Raw genomic sequence first — 27,937 nt, forward strand, 5'->3', positions numbered from 1 at the left:
GCTATGCAAAACACACTTGATGAAGCTGTCTAAAGCCTGCATAAATAAATAAATGGATCAGGATGAAAAAAAGAAAGTCAGAAAAAATGGGAAAGCAAAAGAAAAGAAAAGAAAAGAAAAGAAAAGAAAAGAAAAGAAAAGAAAAGAAAGAGGGAAACAATTCATCCTATTTTTTCCATTTGCTTTGAATTACAGTTTTCTAAGTGGCCTTCGGGTCGTTTTCTTTTGTGTTTGGTCATATTTAGTGTTGATTAACTACAATTATTAAACTACTTATTCTCCTTTTGGCTTTTCCCTTCAGGGTACACCACAGCGATTCAACCTTCTCCGTCTAACCCTATTCTCTGTATCCTCCTCTCTCACCCCAACTTCCTTCATATCTTCTCTCACTATGTCCATAAATCTTCTCGTTGCTCTTCTTCTAGACCCCCTACCTGGCAGCTCCAACTCCAGCATCCGTCTACCAATATATTCACTATCCCTTCTCTGTACATGACCGAACCATCTCAGACTAGCTTCTCTGACCTTCTCTCCAAAACATCTAAAAATGCTGCTCCTCCGATTGACTCATTCCTGATCCTATCCATCCTGGTCACTCCCAAAGAGAACCTCAGCATCTTCATCTCTGCCACCTCCAGCTCTGCCTCCTGTCTTTTGGTCATTGTAACTGTTTCATCAAGTTGCTGTTTGTAACTTGCGTTCATCATCATCTTGTTGTCGTTTTGTTTATTTGATTTGTTTGTTTTTGTGTTTATTTAGCTTTTCATTTTTTAATGCTAATGATCTATATATTTTTGTTTTTTTGTTTCGTTTAAGATTGTAAACTGTTGATTTCATTATTTTTCCACCTGACTAATATAGTTTTGGAGTCGTTTGTTGACATGTATACAAATATGACATACTTTTTTTTTGTTATTTATTTTTCATCCACTGAAATTTCAATTTTTGAATTTTTTTCTGGTTGCTTTTTGGTTAAATATGACACTTGTAGAGTTCAGGATTTTTAAGTTTTATGAGCGACAAATAAACACACTGTCAAGTGGACATGCACATTTTAGGGCTGGGACACAATAAGAAAATAATAACTGAAGGCTTTTTAGGATATCAATCAAAATTACTCACGTTATTCACTTGAAATGTTATTTATAGAAAAAACAATGTGTTTGTCAGATAAATGAATGAATAAACGTATACTTCAAAATGTTAATTTTCCCATCAGTCTACGACAAAGACCAATTAATAGGCGGAGAAAACAGATTATTTTCTCTTCAATGTGATCTGCTTGCTTTCCTTCCATCCTCATACAGTTGATGGATTTATTTCAACATTTTGTCTCAGGATGGCAGTCCATTCTTCTCATCAGCTAAATAAATCTGAAGTGCCTACTTTAAGTCCTAATCATCTACCATGGAGTACAGAGTGGTCTACAGCCCATGGCGAGCCATCTTGCCCATGAATTAGTCAATTTATCAAACATGGACTTGAACATTTTCGTTCTGAGTTTGAGTTTGAGCCCCAACATGCAGCATGGAAAAGGAGGGAAGTGCCGCTATTACAGCAGTTCTGACCATTGTATGTAATTTCAAATCAGTGTGCAGTGCTGCTCCCTAGGTTACAGCCCCATTTTGGGCAATTTTCATTCAGGGAGAAATCGCTTTGTGTTCTCTCAGAGACTCTACGAATCTCAAACACTCTTCTCAGATGAAACCTTTTTTTTTTTTTTTCTATTCAAAAAACAGGCACTTCAATGCATTCCCCATGAGTTCTGGATGGCTTGCATATGCTTTCATCATTAAGTGATCTCAGTCTTGCAAATATGTGCTTTTGTCATAGTCAAATAGACTTCTCTTCTCATATTAAGAGATATCTAAAGGTAAACTGTCAATTCTTCTTTGAATATACGGTCAATCCACTATGGTGATGTACTTTACTTGTAGCTCAGGGACGCCCAACACGTTGATCACAATCTACAGGTCAAACTCAAACGCAACAGTGGTCGATTGGAGTGCTCCGTATTTCAAAATAAGCTCTCCTGCAAAGTGTAAAAAAAACACTCAACCGAGAGCCACAGAATACACTACAGTACAGGTAGCGTGGGTAGATTGGATGTCAGCAGTTAGTAGTTAGCATATCATCCAGCCCCACTGTGGAATTGACGTGATTGATTGACATACAGTACAGCCAATCTGAGATCTCGATCTGACTATTGTTCCACCATGACTGATGGTTCTTTGGAAGTGTGTTTGAGGATGTGCTACCTAGTGCAAGATGTCATCAGAGTAAAGAAATTGACAAAAATGTACAGAATTGTATTGTGCAATACAATACATACACACACACAAACACACACACACACACATATATACTATTTTTATTGATGGTAGATAATTTCTGTAATTTTAAGAGTACCTTGCAAGCCAAAAAGGATTGGCTTTTGTTGCTAGAGGTTAGCAACTTTGTGTTTCTCTCTCTAACTATTGGTTACAAGTTGTATTGCTATGTAATTTTGAGAAGAGAAATGTAAATTGTCTAGTCGCCTGTTATTTTGGAAATGCCAGTGGATAAAGGTTTGCTGTGATAGGCATGTTCCGCGCACATTGAGTGCAAAAAACTGTATTCATACATCCCCATGGAAGTTTCCTTATATTTAAATTTCCCATCAACCAGCGTTGTTGCATCTTCATTGTCTATTATGCGATCACACTGTGCATCGGTGCAATCTGTTCCCCATGGACCCATGCATTGAGAAAGAAAACATGTGCTGCAGAGCAAAGTAAGGTACAGCAATTTCATTAATTTTCTCAAGTAATTTTTTTTTTGTAATTATATCGTTAAATTCATGTATATTTCATCATGCTTTTCCAGTTGTTCTCTGCCACCCTCAAACACACACACACACACACACACACACACACACACACACACACACACACACACATACATGCATACACACCCACACACGCATGAACACACACACACTCACACACACACACACACATTCCCCTTCTTTGAGCCCGACACTCTGTCACTTCTCTTGCACAGTTAATCTCCTCAGATGTGCCATTAATAAAGCTTTTCATTAAGATGCTGTTCTCATTATTCACTGCAATTAAAACTACTTAGCTGTGGTGCTGAACCTGAACACCCCCCCCATGTCTTGGTTCTTGACAGGAAAACACACACACACACACACACACACACACACACACACACACACACACATACACACACACACACACACACATCCCTCTGCAGTTATGTTACATATTAATGCAAACTGCAAAATGACAGGCTTTTCAAAATCAGCTTTCCTTTAAACTTTAAACTACTCTCACTTGTTCGCTCCCTTGCTCACACTCACTTACACACAGACACTCAGACGCGCACGCACACATAAACACACACACGTGCATATATTCAAAGACACACACACACTCAGGAGGTATGGATTAATGGCTTGCTAAACGAGCTGACAGCGAGGACTTTGACATTCATCTTCATAAGCTGCTTTCATGCGAGTGAAGGAGGTGGTGGGGTGAAGAGGGGGGTGATACGGAGTGAAAGGAGAGAGGGAAACAGAGAGACAGCGAGGGAGGAACACAAGGACAGAAGACTCAAGTCACAGAACCGGGTGTTATTACAAGTGCTGGGGATTGACTTCTAGATTAAATTCCGTTGGGAGGTTTTGCATCAGTGTCGATGCTGATAAAAGGACTATCATAATCAAATCAAACCAAACCTGACACATTTCAGCTTAGAAACAATAACAGATAATTTCAATAGATGAAGAACTATCTAATTACGAACGTATTTAAATTCCGGACCCAGATAATCCAAATCTAAATCCGATCATATTATTACAATACATTATGTAATGATGTGATAGAATGAGTAGAGTTCATTAATGTTGTTCCCACATGTTGAGGAGTAAGATAAAATTGAACAAATAGATAATTTTTTCAACTAACACAATATCACAATTGAATGAGGTTATGGATTATGCGATCGATTGATGGATCGGTTACTTCTGTAGTGTTTGTGATGTGGCAGGTGTTTGTGTTTGTGATGTGTGTGTGCTTGTGTGTGTTTTTTCACCTTCTGCACAGTGAAGGTCCGGATGACGTACTCAGCCAGTGGTTCCGTCTCTATCAGCGTCACTTTGATGTCTCCATAAACCTCAGTCTCGTCAGGCCAGTACCTTACACACTTCACCTGAAACACACCCGTTTCCAGAATTAAACTTTCTCCCGTTCCTTCACACAGTCCAACTAAAACCTAAGTTTTGGGAACCGAGTTCTTAAAAAAAGTCCTGATCAATGTCAATCCTATGTTTTACAGAAGCAGGAAGTCATGACCCTGATCTATAGGAGTTGAGACTTCCAAAAAGGCATATTCAACCCAAAGTGAAACTTCCCAAAAGGTGTTTAGGGACTGTTTTTGATGGGAAGAAAATGGTTTGACAAGGAGTCACGTGTGATTGCTCTCCTGGTGGGGAAACTTCTTTGGAGGAGTCACATGTGATTGGCGGAGCAACTTCAGTGTTGCATGCAGTTGTTGTCTGGGAGGAGTAACTTCTCAAGAGGAGTCATACGGCTTTGAAACTTCAAGAAGAAACTTTTCAGGAGGGATTAGATGACCTTGTTCTCCTGGAGGAGGAACTACCATGATTGAGTCACATGTGCTTGTTCTCCTGGAGAAAGAGCCTTTCGGAAAGAGTCGAGTGACCTTAATCCCCTTGAGGAGAAGCTTTCCAGGAGGAGTTATGTGACCTTGGTCTTCTGGTGGTGGTTGTTGTTAATGTATTTTTTTCGGTAGATTTATTTCATCAGATGCATATATAATCATACACTTTGTGAAATCCAGCAAACAATGACCCTACCCTGCCAACTTCCACCAAGTTGGTCACCATGACGATAGAAGTGGAGTTTTCTTGCCAAACCATCCTCCAGAAGTCCCTCACCGTCTCCTGCATGGGGCCTGACACACACACACACACACACACACACACACATGCATTAGAAGTTTTAATAAATGGTACCTCTATTTAATCACCTTGCAGTGATTTCAAAGTATTCTAGACTGGTTAGCATTCACCCATTCATGTACACACTCACACAGCAATGGCAGCAGGAATGCTAAGTGCTAGCCAGGCCATCAGGAGCAACTGGGGTTTTAGTGTCTTGCCCAAGAACAATTTGAAATGTAGACAGGAGAAGCAGGGGATTGAACCGCCAACCCTCACACACAATTTTCTCCTGGATGAAAAAGGTATTTCTGGTTCCAAATAGAAGGACACCCACACTACCAACTGAGCTACAGCCACTAACATATTTCTGAAACAAACACATACATGAGCACACATAGATTCATTTCAATGTCACAACACACACAAAATAGAAACACCTACTCACACACATGCACACACACCTCCACAAACCCCTGCACTATCAATCCCAGGCAGTCTTAGGGTTTGAGGTAATGGGGTCTTAAATTTGTCAGGGGGGATTTTATATGCTGGTTCAGATTTAGGAGGTTGTGGTAATAGCCTTCCAGGCCGAACTGACGACATTTACCAGGTGGCTGTTACACACTCACACACACACAAACATCAGGTCAGTTTAATTACCTTGTGTGGCGATGTAATGTCTGGGTCTGTGGTACCCCTGTGACAGAGAGAGAGAGAGCGAGAGAGAGACAGAGCGAGAAAGGGGGGAGGCTTTAAAAATAAATGAATTAAATAGCCATATTCTCATCTTATTTCCTCCAAATGGTCCTAATTTCCTGCTTTTTATGATGTCACTTATCACATGATCAGGACGGGACCTCACCGTCTGTTGTATGAACTATAGTAAGCAAGGAAGGTTTTTGGAGATGATGGGGGGATGACCTCCCGATTTAGCATCTCTTGTTGGTGGCAGTAAGAAACGACATGATGTTACCATGGTAACAGAAAGTCGGAATTTGATTCCTTCTTTATCCCTCCCTCCATCACTTCATCCCCTCCTTCATCCACCCCCCACCTACATCATCTCCTCTCACTCTCCTCATCTCTCTCTAACTGGTTGGATCATTCATTTCTCCATCTCAAGACCTTACAGCATCTCTTGCTCCATCATCTCTCTTCTCAAATCCTCTTCCCCTGTTGCCTCCCCTCTGATTCCCATTAAAGTTATTCCTTAAATCTTTCCCACTAATTTTAATCCATGTCTTCAATCCTTTCCTATTCTAGTCTGGCTCTTATCTTTCTAATTTTCTCCTTCTCCCCATCACCCATGCTTGTTTACCTTTATTTTCGTTTTCACTATATTGTGTGTTTATTAATTACGTGTCCCCACCTGATGGTTCCTCCCGCACCTAAGGGTGACTTTCAGAATAAAAATCAAATTAAATTAGGAGGGTATAAATTCTCTCTTCAGGTTGAAACGACACGCTGGATGGCCACCGATAAACCCACCGACACAAGAAAAGTCAAATATTTATCATTTTCAAATTCTGATAAAAAGGAATCATGTCATTATACTGTTAGTGAACTTTTTCATCCCCTTATTCGGCCCCCTTTACTTTCTGGTAAAAAAGGCGACCCACTGACACCCCAACTTGTTAAAAAGAAGAAAAAAAAAAAAAAGGCAGTTTGAATAAGAAAAAAAAACATTTTATATAAATAAAATAAATAGATAGATATAATAATCATTATAAAAGCTTTGATAGAAAATTATCCTGAGGCAAGACGCCCCGAGTGTAAATGTTACACTTTTGTTTTTAAATAAAAAAAAAGTGATAATGGTCATTGGCCCCTTTTATATGTTGAGCATGTTTTCCTTCTCACTTTAGTGAATCAAACTGGGGCAATGGGGTGAATGACTAAAGGATAAAAAATTGAAGAAGTGACATACGGTAATGAGTTCTGTGGAAACCCGTATGACTGTACATTTCCTACTGTATGTCATGTACTTCAGGCCACAGCTCTTGTTTTATATGGTTTATCTGACTTACACTGGCCATAAAAGTCCAATGTGATATGAGTAGAGCACTATATGAATAAACCATGTGTACATCTGCTTGCATGTGTGCTAGTGTCTGCGTGCACACTCACATCGATGTAGTTGGCGTTGATGTAGTCAGAGTGTGGCTCCCCATCCAGCAGCTGCAAGCGAACCCTAGTGTGGTCGTCTGTGGGGTCAGATAGCACAAGGATACAGCAGGCCTAAAGTTACATTTACCCACAGATCTGAGCAGCTACAGAGAGGACGAGTGGGTGGGAGGAGACCGGAGAGAGGGCCTGCAGAAATTCACGGAGGTCGGGAGCTGGCCTGGAGAAAGGCTGAGGAGCGAGGTCAGGGTGGAGGCGAGTCCGTCCACTTTACATCAACTCAGCAGCTTTACATCTCTCCAATGTACTGTCCCGGGACTACATGTCCCAGGATTGTGGATTGCCTGGTTCCATATGTTCATCATTGAGACTCACCTACTTTTTCCACTGAGAAGATGAGGTCCCATCCACCACCTCTATGATTCACAATCCACAAATAGACTTTGAAATTGACAGGTGTGGTGTGTGTGTGTGTGTGTGTGTGTGTGTTTGTGCATGAGTGCTCGCTTTGTGATAATAATAAATCAAGCTTTGTGATTTACAGATATTCAGTGAGTTTCAATCAAATGTCCTTGGTCAGTGGTAGAGGGAGTTTTGGTCACAGACCTGACTTGTCACTTGAGTTGATTAAGCCTGATTGAATGAAATGTCAGAATGTGAGGTCGATATTAGTTCAATGTTCAGAAAAAAAAAAGAAGAATCAGGGAATTGAGGAATTTCACTTCAAAAAAGTCAAGGATTTGGCTGAAGCAGGCGTAACAGGGGTGGGAGCAGCGGGCAGCAACATAATTCCATTATAAATTAAAAACCAGTTCCTCCATCGACATTTACCCGGCTTTGAGTCACATCAAGTTAAGATATGTTTTATTTATAAAGTGCCAAATCACAACAGGGTTGTCTCATGAGACATAGCATTTCAAGCAGGTCTGGACCACACTTAAAATGATTTACAGATATCCAACATTTCCCCATGAGCAAGCCCTTGGCGACAGCGGCAAGGACAAACCACCTTTTACCGGGCAGAATACTTGCACAGACCCAAGCGCCATACGTGCTTCTGTCTCAAGAAAGAGAGAGCATGAGAAAGAAGGACAGAGATAGAAAGCAAGAGTTTGATGGTGTTAAATAACTGGCTCTAATTTGAATTCCCATTAGCTTAACAGAACATAACTTTCTCTCTGACAGAAACAGTTGAGTTTGGTAGCTCCGTGCTCCACGAGTGGAGGACACACAGATGAGAGAGGTCCAGCTGCAATCTGCCAGTGACAGAGGACCAGGAGAGCTGGCTGATGCAAGCTGCTCAGGTGAGCTGTTGTTTCAACAACAGGCCTGTAGTAGAGGGACAGCTTTCGGCTGCCAGTCAGAGAAGAGGGACAAAAAAATCCTTCTCGAGAGTCTCGGTGTAAGGGCTTGCAGCACCCTCGAACATACTGAGTAGTATGGATGACAGAGTGATTACCTATCCTGCATTATGGTCAACTAAAATAACCGACTGACGGAGTGAAACTTGTGTGATGTTTTGGCGAACTGAACACATTTCTCAGAGAGGGCGAATTGGTTGCTAGCAAATGCAGAAGGCACAGATTTCTCAAGTTTCGGGAAAAAAAATCACTGGGAATTGAATAATACAAATAAATAAATGAAATAGTCACAGGCAAGACTGTCATCGGGCCTTTCTGGGAATATTGACTTCTGTTCAGGATCTGGAATGAGGAATTGTGTTTACAGTGAACACTCATAAAATTTTAAGCAATAGATATAAAATTCTTTAATTACCATTTTAGTTTGCTTGGATACAAAAAGCACTTTGAGATAGTACACTTAACTTGATTTAACGTCAACCTACAATAGGGTTATTATCACGCCAACATTTTAGCTTGTTTTGAACTGACTGGAAGAACTTGAATGGTTAAATTTGCCAGTCCGTGGGTGGAACTGGTAGTTTCCAAAACGGATCACTGAACCCTGTAAATGTTGAGCCCGGAGATTGGCTTGGGGAAAATGGAATCCTGGGAGGAAGGAACACCAGGAATGTTCAATCTGCGAACATTAACCCTCAGGAACCCTGGACACACTGAGAAAATTAAACGTGGAAAAATGAGCCATGAAAAGATTAGACCTTAGTAGAATAACTACCTCCAAGAACAATAAATCCCAGGAACGGTGACAACATGAAACAAGCACGTGAGCCCTGAGACCAAAAAGTTTTCTAGAGAGACACTGAGGCTTATTCAAGGTGACCAAATAATGAAATGCTAATCACATTAGCATCAAATGCTAAGGGTTTTCTTGAAAATTCCATTAGATTTTTCAGTGCATTCAGACAAACTCAATAACTACTATAGGATACACATTTATGGATGTCTGAAATGAAATGGAAGAAGCGGTAATTGACAGTCCACAAGGTAAAACCGCTCTGTCATCCAGTTTGATTCCGATCCATTCATCTTTTTCTTTTACACATCGTCACTTTCCTGCCAGCAGGGACAAACAATTGCTTGTGTAGCGATAGTTCAATTACTGCAGAACAGCTTCTCCACAACCAATAACCTCATAAAGTAGTGACCAACGTGACAACTCTTTGATTAATGAGATTCGCATCTCCTGACCTTGTTTCAACACAGAGGAGACAGCCTTTAAAAGCAGACCAATCTGATTGTTTCCTGCTGTCTGAGTTTCAAAACCTGTGTTAATATAAAAAGGTGGAAAAAATGTTGAGGCATCAACAGTCTTCATTTATTCAGGTAGAGAGAACAAACATTTTCTTGTTGGTCGCTCAATAGCCCAAATCCCTCGCAACAATCAAAAGGGAGCAAAGGTGGAAAATAAAATCCATGTTTGTTGGCTTTAAGTGGGCTCTAATTGAAATTGACTACCAATCCTTTCAGAGTTAAATTTTGGAGTTGTTGCAGAAACTAATGCTTGGATGGAGAGCAAATTTAATTAATTCCTTATCTACCGCTTACCCTACACTCCGGGTTATCGGGGTGCTTGAGCCTATCCCAGCTGTCATTGAGTGAGAGGAACAGTTTCACTTGTAGAGACAAATAACCATTCACTCTCTCATTCAAATGTCTAGACAATTTTGGAGTCTCCAAATTCTAGATGTATTTGAATTCTGGGAAGAACTCCACGCAGACGTGAAATATGCCGACTCCACTCAGTAGTCCCCCTAAAGGAATCAAACTAGGGTCCTCCTTGCTGTGAGTCAGAAGCGCTAATTACACTACAAACCTCCTTTAGAATATTACAAATTATATATCATGCCATTTACTCCAATTTTAAGTTATAAAATAATAATTCATAAAAGTTTTGCATAATAGAAAATTCATGAACCTGAGACAGGACATCCCATGGAAGACCCTGCCTGGGAGGATTAAATGTCAAGTTTACAGGTGCTTCAAGAATGTAAAACCTCAAATATGTGTTGAAGTGTGTTGTCCAGAATGGGTTACATTTGAAGAAAAGGCATACTTAGTCATTATGCAAACTGTTTATCCTATGCTCATAATTGCAGGGGGAGCTGGGTCCGATTCCAGGCGTCTTTGGGCTATTGATGGGTTATGGAAGGCATATGGAGACATACAACCATTCACTGTGTCATTCCCACGTCTGGGCAATTGAGAGTCTTCAGTTTACTTGTTGCTTTTTTTTGGACTATGTGAGGAATCCAGATAACCTGGAAGAAACGCCACACAAATTAGCCACCTAGAAGAACTCAAACTGGGGAAACTTCTTGCTATGAGGCAGAAGCGGTAAACAGTGTCTCTGTGCCGCCCCCACATATTTGTGTTTCATTCATTTAATTTGTTTAGCAAATGGAAAAAAAAAAAAAAAATGGCGTGCATTCATATTGGGTTATTTTTTTCATATAGATATCAAGTAATGAAAAAGAACCTGCAAACATCCTTGCGTAAGTGAAAGTAAAATAAGTAATAAAAGAAAACAAAGATACCGGATGATAGACAAAGAGGTTACCTTCATAACCTTTTGAGACGCAAACCTTACAAAACGAAGATGAGGGGTTGCATTCTGTTACAGCTGTAAAGTTGTTAAGCGGCTTCACCTTGTACAGGTAGGATGTGATTTTTGCAACATCTTTTGCTCAGTTTGTCACATTTATGAAACATCTTCTTCACACTGAGCCATTTACTTATTATCTTCTTCTCTCTTTTCATTTTGCGTATTTCTCTATTTTGAATGTCAATTATTTTGTCCCAGTTTCTAATAATGGTGTCACAGTGTGATTGCTGCTGATACACTATGATTTTGGTTAGAATGGCCATGGGAATTGCAAGTACATTAATGGAGACGCCATGAAGGTCTTATTACTCGAAACACACAAAACCACACAAGCACACACACAAAGTGTTTGATTTCATTCTCTATGAAACATCGCAATAACTGATGATTAAGAATATAAAGTTATAGAGAATACACACACACACATACACACACTGACACCAACACACAAATACATAAATGAAATAATATATATATATATATATATATTATTTCATGGGATTTACTCTTTCAAGTTCCAGTTTAAGCATAAATTGGTGGTGAATAATTCTAGTTGAATGGCTTGTCGGCACCATGAATCTCATTTTCATTTCTCAGTTCATCTTGAGGAGACATCTCTACGTCGCTTCTCAGTAATTTTCTTGATTTTGCTCAGCACCAATGATGTTTGTGTGACTTCACTGTCACCATGACATACAGTCATAGGCAATCAAGTCCTCTGTTGGCTCATTCACACTTAATCGCTCTCGTACAAACAAGCACATACAAACCATCTTTTCACGCACATGCACATACACTTGCACATGCTTGACTTTTTTTTCAGACTATTCCTTTCATTCTTTTAGCTTAAGAACTAGAAGATGATTAAGGTGGAGTCAGGGCATGTGTGCATGTATGTGTGTATGTGTGTGTCTGTATGCGTGTGTATGTGTATACACATACACACGCATACGTCTGTATGTCTGTGTGTGTGTTGGGGGGGTTAAACCCCGAATACCCAACACATTATATTATGATGTTAGCTGCTGTGATATTAGACATTTATAAATTGTTTTAGAAATATCAAAATTGTCTAAATCAAAATTGATGATCAAAATTTAAATAGAAAAATAAAATGAAGGTTGTAAAGTTTTTATATTCTTTTTTTATCAAATATATCAGTCTGCACTGTAAAGCCAACAGTAAAAAAAACAAAAAACAAACAGTACAAATATATAAAAAGAACTTCAGAATTAATCATGACATAAAATTAACATAAATTATTTACAAAAGTCCTGGAATTTTTATATGCTCTGTCACCTACTACTTCCAGTCACTTTGATTTTTTTTTTTTTTCATTTTCATTTTTAATTGCTCTGGAGTTTGAGTTATCATCACTTTAGAGGGACAGAGCAGATATCTCAGACGAATGCAGGAAGCATCTCCAGCCAGGCTGGGCTATAGTTAGCCCTCTTTACATAAAAACAACATGTATATCAGACCACCTCATGAAAAACTTAATCTACGCCGATTGTCATGTTGCTATGAGCTGCAACTTGTCAAAGTTGAAGAACAATGCCGGTCAAAATTCTCTCCCTGCTCGTTCCCCCCTCTCCTCCCCTATTTACCTTTTCTTTCTCCTCTCTCTCTGTCCCGCCAATTACACTCAATTGTTGTCGGAGGCATCTATAACACAGGAGCGACTCGTGCCAGGCCGGGGTAGGGCGGTCCTCTCCATGCCTCCTCTGCCCAGGGAGGGGGAGACTCTTAATTGGGCTGAGCTGGCAGGAGATACCGGCGGGAAAATGCTGCAGATCTGGACAGGGGCCAGGGGTTGGGAGGAAGCTGATGGCGTGCTTGCTCAGTCATCGCTGTATGTTAACAAGGACATTTTTAAAGGCTTTAGAAGGCTAGGTGGAGGTTAGGTGAATATCATTCATGCCCAGAGATAGATTGTGATTTATGAAGATTTATGGCAAGCAAGAGGTTCTCCCCAGAAAGAATCTACTGTATTAAGATTGTATGTCATTACTTTTTTTTTACCTTATTTATTTTAAAGCTGCAATGTTTCATTTTTGAAATAAAATGAAGTAAAACAAAATGAGAGAAAAAAAAATTAAACTCCATTTAATCAAATCAAGATTCAAAAACTTATCAGACTTGTTTTTTCAACATCTCATCCAAGTAGTTTCATGAATGAAAAATTAAGTTGAATGATTTAGATGATTGAATTAAGTTCAAAAACATATTTATCAGTATCAGTCTAATTCATGTAATTTATTGTTTTACATCACATCCAAGTAGCTTCATCAGGTCTTATGGGGATTTGATCTCACATCTCCATCACACTTAGATATCTGACATGAGGTGGTTTACCAGTAAATCTTAACAACTAAGTGCTGCAAACTAAACAAGAAATCAAGAACACGTCATAATGAGGACGCTGCTCTGCTCGCTTGGATTCAATGAGTCCCGCATTGAAATTATCATCAACAGACGATTAATTGAACTTGTTTCCAGTAGCCATTTCTTTGAGGACAGACTGGTATCGCTTCCATCTCCGAATCTTTATTTACCTTGTTACTTGGCTTTTTAAACATTCATATTGTATGATGTTCTCTTTCTTTGAATTTCTTTGAATCCTGTTTCTGCCTTTGATGAGATTTTATCATACGAAAAGAGCTCTTTTCACTCCAGCAACATTGCAACATGAAAACAAAGGAATACACCAGCAATACATAGGATGAAGAGCTGAGCTATTTTGCTCAGGACATGGATAGTTCCAATGCCAAAATTCAGAATCAAAATTCCCCAAATGCATCTTGGAGTCTTTTTAATATATGTATTTGTTCTTGAAGGGTTTTAATAAAACATGAATCATTTTACTGTTTGTGAAAAGTTTTCTGAAGTAATTTAAAATCTAAATGAACTGCCTCACAATAAACCTCAGCTCTCAGGTGATCATGAAATTTCAAGCAGTCCCATTGACATATAGTTTTAATTCTAGATCGATATTACTGAATTATGCATGCACATGCTCCACCCCTGCCCCCGTGGACAGAGTCGACCTCCACAGGCCGCCCTTAAAGGTTAAAAAAAAAAAAAAAAAAAAAAAAAAAACAGAAACACTGGAAATTCTTGTTGGTGTCCTGGTGTCCTTTTCATAAGCCTGTTCAATCAATAATCGATTCAGCCTCTTGCCTCACGAACACACAAAGGATCAGAGCCTCTACGTCCAAATACCATGTTGGGGAACTCATGAAGGCCTCCCTACATCCTGGAGTTCTGCCACTGGGGCCGCAATGGCTGCCCATGAAGATTATCATCCAGTCATTTCGAGATTCGGGAAGAATCAAAGCTCTTTTACAGCTTCATATCCAGCTGTGCACAAACAACTTTCTCTAATGAGAAGACCAGGGGTTTTCTTGGCTTAAGGTCACTTTGAGATGGTTCAAACTAGAGAGGAGCAGAGTACCACACTGCTGTTGCCCAACTGGGTCAAGAGGCTTGAGGGGCTTTTTTTCCCTTCCTTTTCTTCGCACAAAAAAAAAAAAAAATGTCCAAAGAAAAGTGCACTGGACCTCAGCCTATCCAGTGAGATACGGTCCTTTGGTTAGTTTAGCTTAATATAAGTTTTATTCAAATCATTAGTTTATTAAATCAGTGGTTTGAATGGCTGTGAAAGGCTAAATATTAAGACTGTAAGTTATGGTTGGTAATCACAAATCCTAAAACACCTCAGCGGCCAGAAGTTTTTAAACAAACTGTGGATCAACTTTGTCCTCCTGCCTTTCCACTCGTTCACTTCACTTTTCCCATTCCGCCTCTCTCACATCCCATCATCAATACAAGATAGTAATCTGATTTCCTTCTCCCAAAACCCCGGGCTCTCTCATTTTGCAGATTCAGGGGGTGTTGCTTGATCTAGTGCAGCCGCCCTAGCAACCATCAAAAAATATTTAAACTATTGGCGGATCACATCACTGGAACCTTGCAGTTGTTAATAGTGCTGTTGTAACTAGTATGAGATTATTTTTTACCTCTCACTCCCAACCAAACCTAACCTAACCCTCAGACCCCCCTTGCCTCTAGCACATTCTTGCTTTCTATCTCTTTTTACCCTAACTGGTCGAGGCAGAAGGCCATCCACATTGAGCTCAGATCTGTCTCAAGCTTCTGCCAGGTAAAGGGCAGTTTTTCCTTGCCACTGTTGCCAAGTGCTTGCTTATGAGGCAATGTGGAGTTTCTGTGAATAAATGTAAAGAGTGTGGTCAAAAACTTCTTAAAATATGTCTTGATGCAATTATTGTGATTAGATGCTATACAAATATAATTTGACATGACTTAACATGGCATAGCTCATGCAGTTTGTTAGTTTCATCTTGGAGACTATGGTCTAGAGTCTAAGCTAAAACCAACCAGCAAAGCACTGTGCCGACACAAGAAAGAGCCCCTCTGCCCAATATCTGAATCTACTTGTACACCCCCTGAATATATTTGATACAACTCAACACTTGTAGGTGTAGCTCTAGTGGGTCCTAATGTCTGTAATGTTTTCTTTTTCTTTGCCAGCTTGTGAGTCACGTTGAGACAGAATGTCTGACACAAACAAACGTGTCAAGGTCTTGGTCCGCAGGATGGAGCTCAGGGTGAAGAGTCACAGTCCAATTGCTGATTAATGAGCTCCACTCCTCTACTGAGGACCTCATTACCCCCATTTTCCTCCCTGTTTTTTGTCTGGCTCTATGTTTTCGCCACTGGTTTTACCACTCCCTCCATTATTCTCCACCAAGTCTTCCATTGCCTGAGAGCCACCTCACACATTTGCGTGAAAACTTATGTCGAGTGTTCCAGAAGCTGCCAAAAAAACACATTTTTTTTCTTCTGTTTGTTTTAGATCTCAGAGCCATTCAGAAGGAGGTTGATGCTCCACAGCAATCCAATCTGGAGACATCGGAAGGGCCTGTGAGGACAAGGGGCCTCATGAAACTTAAGGAGGAACCAATTACAACAAAAGCAGCAAAACAGAAGCTGCAGCATTTTGTACTCAAAGGTCAGGACCATGTTTTATCCTTGCCATCCCCAAAAACTAAAACCTACAGCATTGGAGCTGGAGTCATTATCTTCCATTACACAACCTGTCCTTTTACTACTTCAAGTGTTTCTTCCTGATTATTTTTTCATATTGAGGGAAAAAAAAGACATTCAAAGTGGAAAATGATTATAGGCAAGTACATGATTTGGCAGGGAAAAAGTCATATTAAGACATTTCTGTTTTTCAAGAACTTAAAATCAAGCATATATTTCTTTGCTGGATTGAAATTTTCATTCAATTCTAAATTATATGCTATCCCGTTAACTGCATTTAAGTTAAAACTAACAATACTGGAAATTAATGAAATATCACTATGCGAAGATTGATTTCTTTATATTCAGTATAAATGGTTTGCATATGTTTGCTTTTAGATGCATCATTTATTATTATTATTATTATTATTATTATTATTATTATTGATAATAATGATAATAATTGATAATAATAATAATAATAATAATAATAATAATGCTAATAATAATGCAGCCTCAGGTTGGCATGGGCTAGTGTCTCCTTGAGCTGCTACCAAACCAGATAAATGCAGAGGGTTACCTCAGGAAGGGCAATCAGCGTAAAACCTTTGCCAAAACCAAACATATGAATCAAACCTAATAATCTCATACCAGATTGGCGAGGCCCGGGTTAACAAGGACCGCCATTGGTACCAACAGTATACCAGAGGAAATTTGGCTACTGTCGGTCAAAGAATGAGAGGAGGAAGGCGCATTCAGAAGCAGAGAGAGAAAAGGAAAGGCAAGAGTCTGGGACTGAGAATAGGGACTTTGAATATTGGGACGATAAAAGGAAAGGGTACACTGTTGGTCGACATGATGCAGGGAAGGAAGCTGGGTATACTGTGTGTCCAGCAGACCAGATAGAAAGGTAGCATGGCCAGAAGCTCAGGAGCAGGTTTTAAGTTGTACTATCATGGTACTGACAGTACGAGAAATGGAGTAGGAGTTATCTTGAAGGAGGAGTTTATCAGGAATGTTCTGGAGGTGGAAAGGTCAGATAGACTTATGAGTCTGAAACTAGAAATTGAAGGTGTTATACTCTATGTTGTAAGTGGTTATGCGCCGCAGACGGGATGTGACTTAGACAAGCAGGAGAAGTTCTGGAATGAATTAGATGAAGTGATGCAGAATATCTCCAGAGATGAGAGAGTGGTAATTGGTGCAGACTTTAATTGGCATGTTGGTGCAGGAAATAGTGGGGAGGAAGACATGACGGGCAGATTTGGTATGGATTCTATACCGAATCTGCCCGTCATGTCTTCCTCCCCACCCGTCATGTTCCCATTATCTATACTATAGATGATGGAAACACAGAGGGACAGATGGTGGTAGGCTTTGCAAAACGGATGGCAATATCTGTAGTGAACACTTTTGCCAGAAAAGTCAGGAGCATAGGGTAACCGATAAGAGTGGCAGTAGGAGCATGCAGGTAGACTACATCTTGTATAGATGAGGTAACCTGAAAGACATCAGTGACTGCAAAGTAGTTGTTGTGGGTGAGAGTATAGAGTGCCAGACAGCATAGGATAGTGGTAGGATGCCTCTGGTGACAGGGAAGATCAAGAGGACAAAGGCAGAGCAGACGTCAAAGTGGTGGAAGCTGAAAAGAGAGGAATGCTGTATGGTTTTCAGGGAGGAGTTGGAAGGTTCTGGGTGGTCATTGAGAGCAACCAGATGACTGGACATGTGATGCGCATGTGATCAGGGAGAAAGGTAGGAGAGTACTTGTTGTCGTCTGGAAAGAGAGTAGATAAGAGAGTTGGTGATGGAATGAGAACGTGCAGGACTATATGCTGCGAAAGTCATTAGCGAAGAAGAAGTCGGACACTGATGGTATTGTAGAGAATAGACAGGAGTACAAGGGGATACAGCGTAAGGTAAAGATAGAGGTATCAAGGAAAAAATAAAGGACGTACAATGACTTCTATTCTCAGTTGGGCAGGAAGGAAGGGAGAGAGTGATTTATACAGGTGCGCAAAACAGAGAGATTGAGATCGAAAGGATGTACAGCAGGTCCAGGTGATTAAGGACAAATGCTGACAAGTGATTGAAAGCTAGAGAGAGTACTTTGAAGAGCTAATGAATGAGGAAAATGAAAGAGGGAAGGATAGATTAGGCGGCGATTGTAGACCACAAATTAGCAGAGATCATTAAACTTGAAGTGAGGAATGCATTCAGGAGGATGAAAAGTGGAAAGGCAGTTGGTCCTGATGACATACCTGTGGAGGTCTGGAAGTGGCTTGGAGAGGCAGCGGTAGAGTTTCTGACTAGATTATTCAACAGGATCTTAGAGAGTGAGAAGATGCCGGAGGAATGGAGAAGAAGTGTGATGGGGCTACTTTAAGAATAAGGGGGATGTGCAGAATAGCGGCAACCATTGAGGGATAAAGTGATGAGCCATACAATGAAGTTATGTACTAGACGAGTGGAAACTAGAGTGAGAGTAGAAGCCAGCATTTTTGAACAGCAGTATGGTTTAATGCTTAAAAAGAGTACAACACATGCAATATTTGCCTCGAGAATGTTAATCAAGAGGTATAGAGAAGATCAGAGTGAGCTGCATTGCACCTGTGTAGACTTAGAAAAAGCATATGACAGGGTGCCAAGAGAAAAACCATAGTATTGTATGAGGAAGTCTGGAGAAGGATGTTATAGTGGTGCAGGACATGTATGCTAGCTGTGAGACTGTTGTGAGGTGTCCTGTAGGAATAACAGAGAAGTTCAAGTTGGAGGTGGGACTACATCAGGGATGAGCTCTGAGCCCCTTCTTGTTTGCAGTGGTGATGAACAGGCAGACAGAAGAGGTTAGACAGGAATCTCCATGGCCCATGATATTCGTAGATGACATTGTGATCTGTAGTGAAAGCTGGGAACAGGTTGAGGAAAATCTAGAGGTGGAGGTATGCTGTTGAAAGGAAAGGAATTAAGGCTAGTCGCAGCAAGACAGAATATATGTGTGTGAATGAAAGGAACCAAGGTGAAAGGTGAGGCGACAACGAGTGGAGATATAGAAGTTGGAGGATTTCAGGTACTTAGGGCCAACAGTCCAGTGCAATGGAGCATGTCGAAAAGGTGAAGGTGAAGAAACAAGTTCAAGCAGGTTGTAATGGGTGAAGAAAAGTGTCAGGGGTACTATGCGATAGAAGACTATCCGCCAGAATGAAAGGAAAGGTGTACAAGACACTGGTGAGACCAGCCACGCTGTATAGCCTAGTAACAACGACAGTGACGAAAAGACAGGAGGCAGAGCTGGAGGTTGCAGAGATGAAGATTTTTAGGCTCTCTTTTGGAGTGACAAGGATGGATAGGATCAGGAATGAGTCCATCAGAGGGACAGCGCATGTTAGCTGATTTGGAGAGGTCAGAGAAGCCAGCCTGGGATGGTTTGGTCATGTACAGAGGAGGGATAGTGAATATTTTGGTAGATGGATGCTGGAATTGGAGCTGCTAGACAGGAGGTCTCGAGGAAGACCAAAGAGAAGATTTAGGGACATAATGACAGTGGATATGAAGGTAGTTGGTGTGAGAGAGAAGGAAGAATGCTTCATGGATGACAGGTGAAATGTCTTCAAGGGAAGAAAAAAGTCGAGTTGCCACAATAAGATTTGACAATGATTAACTATGACCAGAATGGCTGAGAACATACATAGAAATTCCAGCAGTATAAAATTGGAGAGCCAGGTAAACTAATGTTTAGTTAGGAGAAGAAAAAAACAATAAATGACGTAATGTAGCATTTGCAACTTACAAGAAATGTTTCGTAACCTATTATTTGTAGCTGCTAGAGATGCTTATTTTTCTTATGCATTGTGTGGTTTTTAGGTACTCTTTTCTTACTTTTTATACATAACAAAAAACCCTACTACTTTAGACACACAAATGCTCTTCTTTTCTTTGTTCCCTCTAATCTGAACAACAAATATTATCCTTTTTTTTTCTTCATGTCCCTGAGTCTTCTCAACTATTTACACTAAAAAAGAAGGAAAAAGAAGTGTGTGTGAGGCAGCCGGGAGGGGAAACTAAACTGCTACAAGGGAAACTAATACAGAATAAATGTAAAATGAGACACTTTTCCAGGTAAAGCAACCTCAGTTTGATTGGTGAAAATGGTGATGGACAGAAATAGGTTTTTTAACAGTCACTATTGAACAAAACAAAAAAAAAAAGACTGACCTCCATTTTAATGGGAAATATTAGTATTCATGCAACTGCGCTGAAAATACATGCATCAGGACAGATGGAGGCAGTACTTTGAAAAAAAAAAATAAAAAAAAAAGAGGGAGGAATGCTCACAGTAGCACATCCAAAGTGCTGAACAAGATGTTTTTAAGCTTCTAACCTCTTCCTCCCTCTCATCTCCTCCTCCTCCTCCTCCTCCTCCTCTTTGCTCTCCTCGCCTCCTTTTTCAGACGCCACTAAGCAGGGATTGTGTCTGTCACAGATATACTTAATCAGTTAACTCCCTGTGGAGCTCCACTCGCTCACCTCACACAATCCTCCGTCAGCCAGCTCCAGGCATCAGGGAATCTAATAGTCAGCGTGCATGTGTGTCTGTGTGTGCGTGTTCACACTTTTCTTGCATGCTTGTAGGTCTTGGAGTATCTTTGCAAGAGTGTGTTGAGTATCTAGAAAGTGATATGTGTGATACATATTTGTGTCACCGTAGCCGCTTGGTGTGTGTGTCTTTGCATGTGTGCCTGTGTGTTTTCAGACGGTACTACAGTGCTACAGAACGTAATAGCCTATTAAGAGCAAGAGCTACTTCCAGCTGATGTGTCGAGGAACACCAGATGTTTTCTTACTGGCAAATACACACATACACTCACACACACACTAAAGTCAAGATGTTATGCCCAGCTGTGAGACGGAAAGTCCTGATTGATGACTCTTTTGTTTTTATTTTTTGACTTTTAACTTTTAGGCTACACAATTGAGCTGAACCAAGTCAAGACAGAAAGCAGTTCTTTCTTCTTGTCCTTTTGGCTTTTCCTTTCAGGGGTCGCCACAATGAATCAACCTTCTCCATCTAACCCTATTCTCTGTATCCTCCTCTCTCACACCAATAACCTTATCCGCTTTCAATACGTCCATAAATCTTCTCTTTGCTTTTCCTCATTCACCGTCCCTCCTCTGTACATGACCGAACCATCTCAGTCCGGCTTGTCTGACCTTCACTCCAAAACATCTTGCATGTGATGTCCCTCTGACAGACTAATTTCTTATCTTATCCATCCTCGTCCCTCCCAAAGAGAACCTAAACATCTTCATCGCTTCGCCCTCTAGCGCTTCCTCCTGTGGTTTTGTCTTGTTCACTGTTTCTAGGCCATACAGCATCGCTGGTCTCACCACTGTCTTGTACACCTTTCCTTTCATTGTATCGCATAGTACTGTACCCCTGACACTTTTCTCCACCCATTACAACCTGCTTGAACCTTTTTCTTTAAAAAAGGTTTGTTTATGAAATTCTCCAACTTCTCAATCTCCACTCCCTGAAGCCTCATCGTTCCACCTGTGTTCCTTTCGGTCACACACATATAGTCTTGCTGAGACTAACCCTTATTCCTCTCCTTTCCAAAGCATACCTCCACCTTTCTATATTTTCCTCAACCTGTTCCCTTCTCTCAATGCAGATCACAATGTCATCCGCAAACAACATGGTCCATGGGGATTCCTGTCTAACCTGTCAGCCTGTCCATCACCATTGCAAACAAGAAGCGGCTCAGAGCGGATCCCTGATGGAGTCCCATCTCCACCTTGAACTTCTTTGTTACCCCTACAGCACACCGTACCAGGGTCTCACAGCTAGCATACATGTCCTGCACCAGTTTAACATCCTTCTCTACCACTTAAGACTTCCTCATACAATACTGAAGTTTTTCTCTTGGCACCCTGTCATATGCTTTTGAATGTCCACAAAAGTGCAATGTAGCTCCCTCTGGCCTTCTCTGTATTTCTCTATTAGCATTCTAAAAGCAAATATCGAATGTGCTGTACTTTTTCTAGACATGAAACCATACTGCTCTTCACAAATATTGACTTCTGCTCTCACTCTATTTTCCACTACTCTGTCCCATAACTTCATTGTATGGCTCATCAACTTTATCCATATATAGTTTCTGTTATTCTCCACATCCCCCTTATTCATAGATGGGCACCATCACACTTATTCCCTCATTCCTCAGGCATCTTCTCACTCTCTAGGAGCCTATTAAATAATCTAGCAAGAAACTCAACCGCTGCATCTCCTTGACACTTCCAAACCTCCACATCAGGACCAACTGCCTTTCCACTCTTCATACTCCTCGATGCCTTCCTCACTGCACGTTTAATGATCTCTGCTAATTTGTGGTCTACAATTGTCACCTAATCTACCCTTCCCTCTCTTTCATTTTCCTCATTCATTAGCTCTTCAAAGTACTCTTTCCAGCTTTCAATCACTAGCAAGCATCTGTCAATACATGTACCTTTCTATCCTTAATCACCCGGACCTGCTGTACATCCTCTCCATCTCAATCTCTCTGTTTTGCACACCTGTATAAATCATTCTCTCCCTACTTCCCGTCTAACCAAGCATACAAGTCATTGTACGACCTTTGTTTTGCCCTTGCTACATCTATCTTTACCTTACGCTGTATCTCCCTGTACTCCTGTCTGTTCTCTTCTGTCCCACTTTTTTGCTAACCGCTTTCTCTGTATATACTCCTGCACTTTCTCATTCTACAACCAAGTCTCCTTATCTACTGTTCTTCCAGATGATACACCAAGTCCTCTCCAACCTGTGTCCCTGATCACAAGAGCCATAGCTGTCAAGTCTTCTGGAAGATCTCCTTGGCCACCTGGAGCCTATCTTAACTCCTCCCTGGAAACCATACAACATACTCAACATGTAATGTCGGATGGAAACAGATACAAAGAATACATTTCCTTCCTCGTGCTTGGAGCCAAAAGTTAGTTAACACATCAAGAAAGCGATTTTCTTGAGCGGGTTTGTTCCATGACAGGGGTTAGATCTAAGGAGAAGCCCTTCCTCTTTGGGGTTTTTTGAAGGTCCTCTGAGGTTCCCAAAAATAGGAAATAGTATTTTATTGCAGGCGTACAAAACAGAGACTTTTTAACTTTAGTAAATCCGCATATTATTGAAATGCTGGTTCTGACAAGGAGGTAATCACCAATGGGGTCAATAAAAATCAAGCAATGGAGCAGAAGCCTCCCACTTTGGGAGAAATTAATGCATCATTCTTTTGTTAAAATATTGCTTCAAGGAATTTATTCATTTGTTTGTTTGTTTATTTTTTTTTCATTTATTCACTCACGGAAGGAACTGAGTATGTTGAGAAAATGGTTGATTTACATATTTTACTTTTGTTTTTTACCCATCACAATATGTCATTTATGGAAATGAGAAGAAGATCCAGCCCTCACTTTCATTTTTGCAGAATGCACTTTTATGGCCTTGCAGCTGTGTGTCCTTGATTGTTTATTACTTATTTGTGAAGTTATTAATTTTAGGGAGGCAATAACAATGATTTATGCATTTTGTAACTGCTTAACTGTTAGTCTCCATCTTACAGAAAATATAGCTGTTACTTCAAGTGAAAAAAAGCTTAAAAAGTCCAAAATAGTCCCTTAACCCTCAGAAACTACAAAAAAAATACAAGAAATGCACTCAGAAAAAAAAAAAAAAAATCAGTTTTCAAGAAAATAAAAGTGTAGAACTTTAAGTTTAAATATCTATTTTTTCAAAGAAAAGAAACATTTTAGTTTGTAAATAATTTCGTCCAGTTGAACAAATATTTTTCATATCCAAGGCATTAAAGTCACACTTCATTGTATACCCAGCTCATACCGGAAAATCAAAGTAACATACGTTTTTGGTTAATTTTGGCTGCCATTACTTAAAACTTGTGCTGATATCTCACTAACTTCTGACGGAATATCATGTCAATATTGAGGTAATCCTGATCCAAAAGAAATATATATTAAGAGACGTTTCCAGTAGCTTGTTTTGTTTTGTTTTGATTTGCTTTGTTTTGTTTTGTTTTTTTGTTCATTCTTGTTAAGTAATTTCCTTATTTTTCTCATCATTTACTGGCTTATTTATTTATTGATTGATTGATTTTTTAAATTTTTTTATATAATTTATTTATTTATATATTTTATTGTACTGGTCATAGTGATATAACTCCTTCCATATTTACTCAGGATTTAAAGTGTGTCTGGGGTACTAGCCTTTTATCCAGCCTCTCACACAGCCGAGGTTGCCCTCTGAAGCCATATTCAGGCTTGTGTGTGATACTGATCGGAAGTGTTGTGCGGATATCTGTATTACTGTGTGTGTGTGACAGCTGGGTGTGTGGTGGTGGTGTTTCAGGGGCAGGGGGAGGGGGGGTTATATTTGCTGTGTCTCTCTGGACAAACACTTCAGAGGAGTCGACTTCAGATCAGCTCGGCAAACGTGGTGTGAATCCGAGCCACAGAGGATGAGAGGGGGAGGAGGAGGAAGATGATGAGGAGGAAGAGGAGGTGTGCCCGCTCTGCCCCACGCAGACACACAAATGGTGACTTTTGATTACACAATCTCAGACACACACCTTGTTACTCACACACATTATCTTATTTACACGGCGGCAACAGGAGCTACAGCAGCAGCAGTTAGGGCTGCGGGGTGATCACATGGCATGGGCACAAATGTGCAAGACGGCTGGCGAGAGAATTATTTTCTTATCTAGAAATAGTCACCCTCTCCCCTAGAAATATTCCCTGATTATTTTTTTTAATTTACTTCCCATCCTCCTGAGACTTTTAAGGATATTCATGAGATGTATTTGATTGTAGGAAATATTTATTTATAGATGTTTATATGAACCACATAATCAAGCGGTATGTGTGTTTTTTAACTGGGCCGGTCACCTGTAAAACACTGGTGGGCACATATAGAGACATTTTACCAACTAATAAAAATTCACATTAATAATGTTTTGTGTTGTGTATAATTAATTCAAATGTGTGTGTATACTGTATATTTATATTTATAAACACATCGCTTCTTCTTACCATTTAACTATATACCATTTCTACCTCCACATGTAAATATGTCAATATCATCTCTGCATATTGTTAAATCCCTTATTTCAGTTTTCAGGCTTTTTTTTGTTTTAATTTAAAAATCGAAAAGCACAATTTCATTTTTTTACAGTAAATCTATTATTATGTTTCATTTTGTCTTTCTGTGAATGTTATTTAGACAAGCAGACTGTCGTAGCAGACATTTGTCTACTTAAATTTAAATGAACTAAGCGACTGAGTGCTATATAACACTGAATAAACACCATGTTCCTTCAGTCTGCTGTGTGTGTCCTGGATGATTGGGGTGTGTGTGTGTGTGTGTGTGTGTGTGTGTGTGTGTGTGTGAATGTTGGGGGAGGGTCTCTTGAGGACAGAATTAAGGTTAAGATTATATGTGAAGGGTCACCAGCTTGTGGTGTTCCATACACACACACACACACACACACACACACACACACACATACGCGTGCACTCCCTCTGCAGATATGTAAATTCTTATCCAATAAATCTGTTTATTTTGAAAGAGCTTCTGTTGAATTATAAATGACCATATGGGAAGGCTGTACTATAAACTGAATGAGGGGGAAGTTTGAGGGGAACGAAGGACCAGAGAAGGGAGGTGAAAGAGGGAGGTGAGGCAGGAGGAGGAGGGTAGACATGCAGAGACGCAGAGATGCAGAGATAGATGCGCATCATGAGGGAACAACACAGTGCTTTACCTCCAACCATAAACTATCAGTTGTGACATTACAGAGGAGAGGAGAGGAGAGGAAAGGAGAGGAGAGGAGAGGAGTGTCTGGAAGGAGGCACAGAAGGTGCATAGATGATCATTTATTTTGATTTCTAGCACTAGTATGAGCTGGCAGATGGCTGGAGGAAGAGCTGCTGACACCTCAGCCCAAAACACCTCCTCTTTCATGGTGAGGAAGAGGAACGGGGGTGGGCAGCAAATGACAGAGAAGTCACCCGGGTGTCACAAGTCTCCCGAAGGTCGGAGCATCTGGGGATTACATAATCCTGGATTCCAAACAAATCCGCAAAAAAGGTTTTGCATTTATTTATGTAATTGTTGTAATTTTCAACATTACGTTACAGCCCAGCCACTACATAGCACGCAAAGATGTTGGACAAATAATTCCATTCTATTTCCAATTTGACCTCTTTTTTTTTGCAGTTATCAAGGTTATTTCATTGTTAAAAAGGGCCTTAATAGTGTTCCAAGATTTGGAAGGAAACGTTTGTCTGAAAAATTGCATCAAATAGATGTAGTATTAACCTCGTATTAATTATCTCCAATCAGAAAACGTTATCAATTATGTATTGCTATGAGATAATATTTTATAATAACATTAGATTAGATTAGATTAGATTAGATTAGATTAGATTAGATTAGATTAGATTAGATTAGATTAGTATGTGTCCCTTCAGTAAAGTGACACTCATCCAAATGCCTTAAAAGATTAAATCTGGTTCATGCTCATATTTTTCTGCTCTCTTTTCATTCACCAATACAAGTTTAGCCAAGATGCAAAGTATTTTGATGATTTCCTACTGCTGTCTATCGTGACAGCTAAGGGGAACGGTTCCTCGGGAGGATGTAGACCCACAATTACCTGAAAAGAATCAAGTGATTTAAAAGCTCTATTTCCACTTGTGTCAAAATGTCCTAAGTGGACCGGGAGCTCTTTGCAACGCTGGAACAAAAGGAAAGGAAAGGGAAACCCCTTGCAAGTTAGAGAATGAACCAAATGATGATGGAAATGTCCTAAAAAATGATTCAGGTTTACATTATATGCCAGTTCACTTACCACACACACACACACCAACCCTCCGGGGCCTTCGAAACATTTTTTTTTAAGAAAATGAGCCTTTGTGTGATCACAGCCAGCGAGATGGACAGTTTCCATTACAGGGTCCTTGTAATTAAAGGATTAGTACTAATGGATAATTCATCATAATTCCTGCTGCCTATCAGGCGCCGACAGACCATCCAACTGTTCCCCAGCCTGCAGGTTACACTGACAACTACAACCTTTAATTGGGTTGCTCGCATGCAGTAACACACACACGGACACACATGCACGTGTTTGTGCATACACGCATGGGCACGCACACACAGACATTCCTTTGTGCAAACGGGGGCACACACATGAAGGTTCGCACACGCATTCACATACACACCAACAGGCGCATAAACAGAAACATGAATCATGGAAGTGAGAGGCTGACATCATGCCTTTTTGAAGTGCGATAGTTTGATCTCAGTAATTGTAATACTGACGCTAATTATAGTGCTGTAATTGCAATATTGTAGCTGATTGACATTTTGCAAATATCCAGTAATTTAATACACCAGTAGTTAACATCTTTAAAGACTTTTTCAATTCGTAACTTGTTTTGACATTGTAACTAATTATGATTTATTCTAAGATTGTATCAAATGAAAAATTGTAACAGCGTAGAAAAATGGAGCATTATTGAAGAACAAAGCATTGACTCTATCACCTGTGCATCAGAAAAAAAAAATAATTAAAAAAAATGAAAATGAAAGTGTGAAATGAAAAATGAAATGAAATAAAATTGTGCAATTTATACTCAACAAAATGATTCTGTGAAACATAGATGGAATGCAATTCAAAACACTGTAATAGCTTTGTATAGCTATTTTAA

At 40.0% G+C, this 27,937-nt stretch overlaps 1 protein-coding gene across 9 annotated transcripts in view; it reads right to left on the reverse strand.

Annotated features, from left to right (window-relative positions):
- Nucleotides 1-27,937, reverse strand: part of ptprt (protein tyrosine phosphatase receptor type T) — a 293,148-nt gene that overhangs the window by 26,255 nt on the left and 238,956 nt on the right. For 6 of the 9 annotated variants that reach the window (XM_086150165.1, XM_086150164.1, XM_086150163.1 and 3 more), the window contains 4 exons: nucleotides 7,094-7,179; nucleotides 5,627-5,663; nucleotides 4,880-4,977; nucleotides 4,096-4,212 (listed from right to left, as the gene is read on the reverse strand). In XM_086150165.1, coding sequence (XP_086006291.1) covers nucleotides 4,096-4,212; nucleotides 4,880-4,977; nucleotides 5,627-5,663; nucleotides 7,094-7,179 — 338 coding nt within the window. The remainder of the gene's footprint in view (nucleotides 1-4,095; nucleotides 4,213-4,879; nucleotides 4,978-5,626; nucleotides 5,664-7,093; nucleotides 7,180-27,937) is intronic. The other 3 variants (XM_086150167.1, XM_086150166.1, XM_086150161.1) reach the window with 1 other exon arrangement.

The sequence above is a fragment of the Fistularia commersonii genome, chromosome 7 (genome assembly GCF_037954325.1).
Source record: "Fistularia commersonii isolate RoL2024-O1a breed Wild chromosome 7, RoL_Fcom_v1.0, whole genome shotgun sequence".
Classification (NCBI taxonomy): domain Eukaryota; kingdom Metazoa; phylum Chordata; class Actinopteri; order Syngnathiformes; family Fistulariidae; genus Fistularia; species Fistularia commersonii.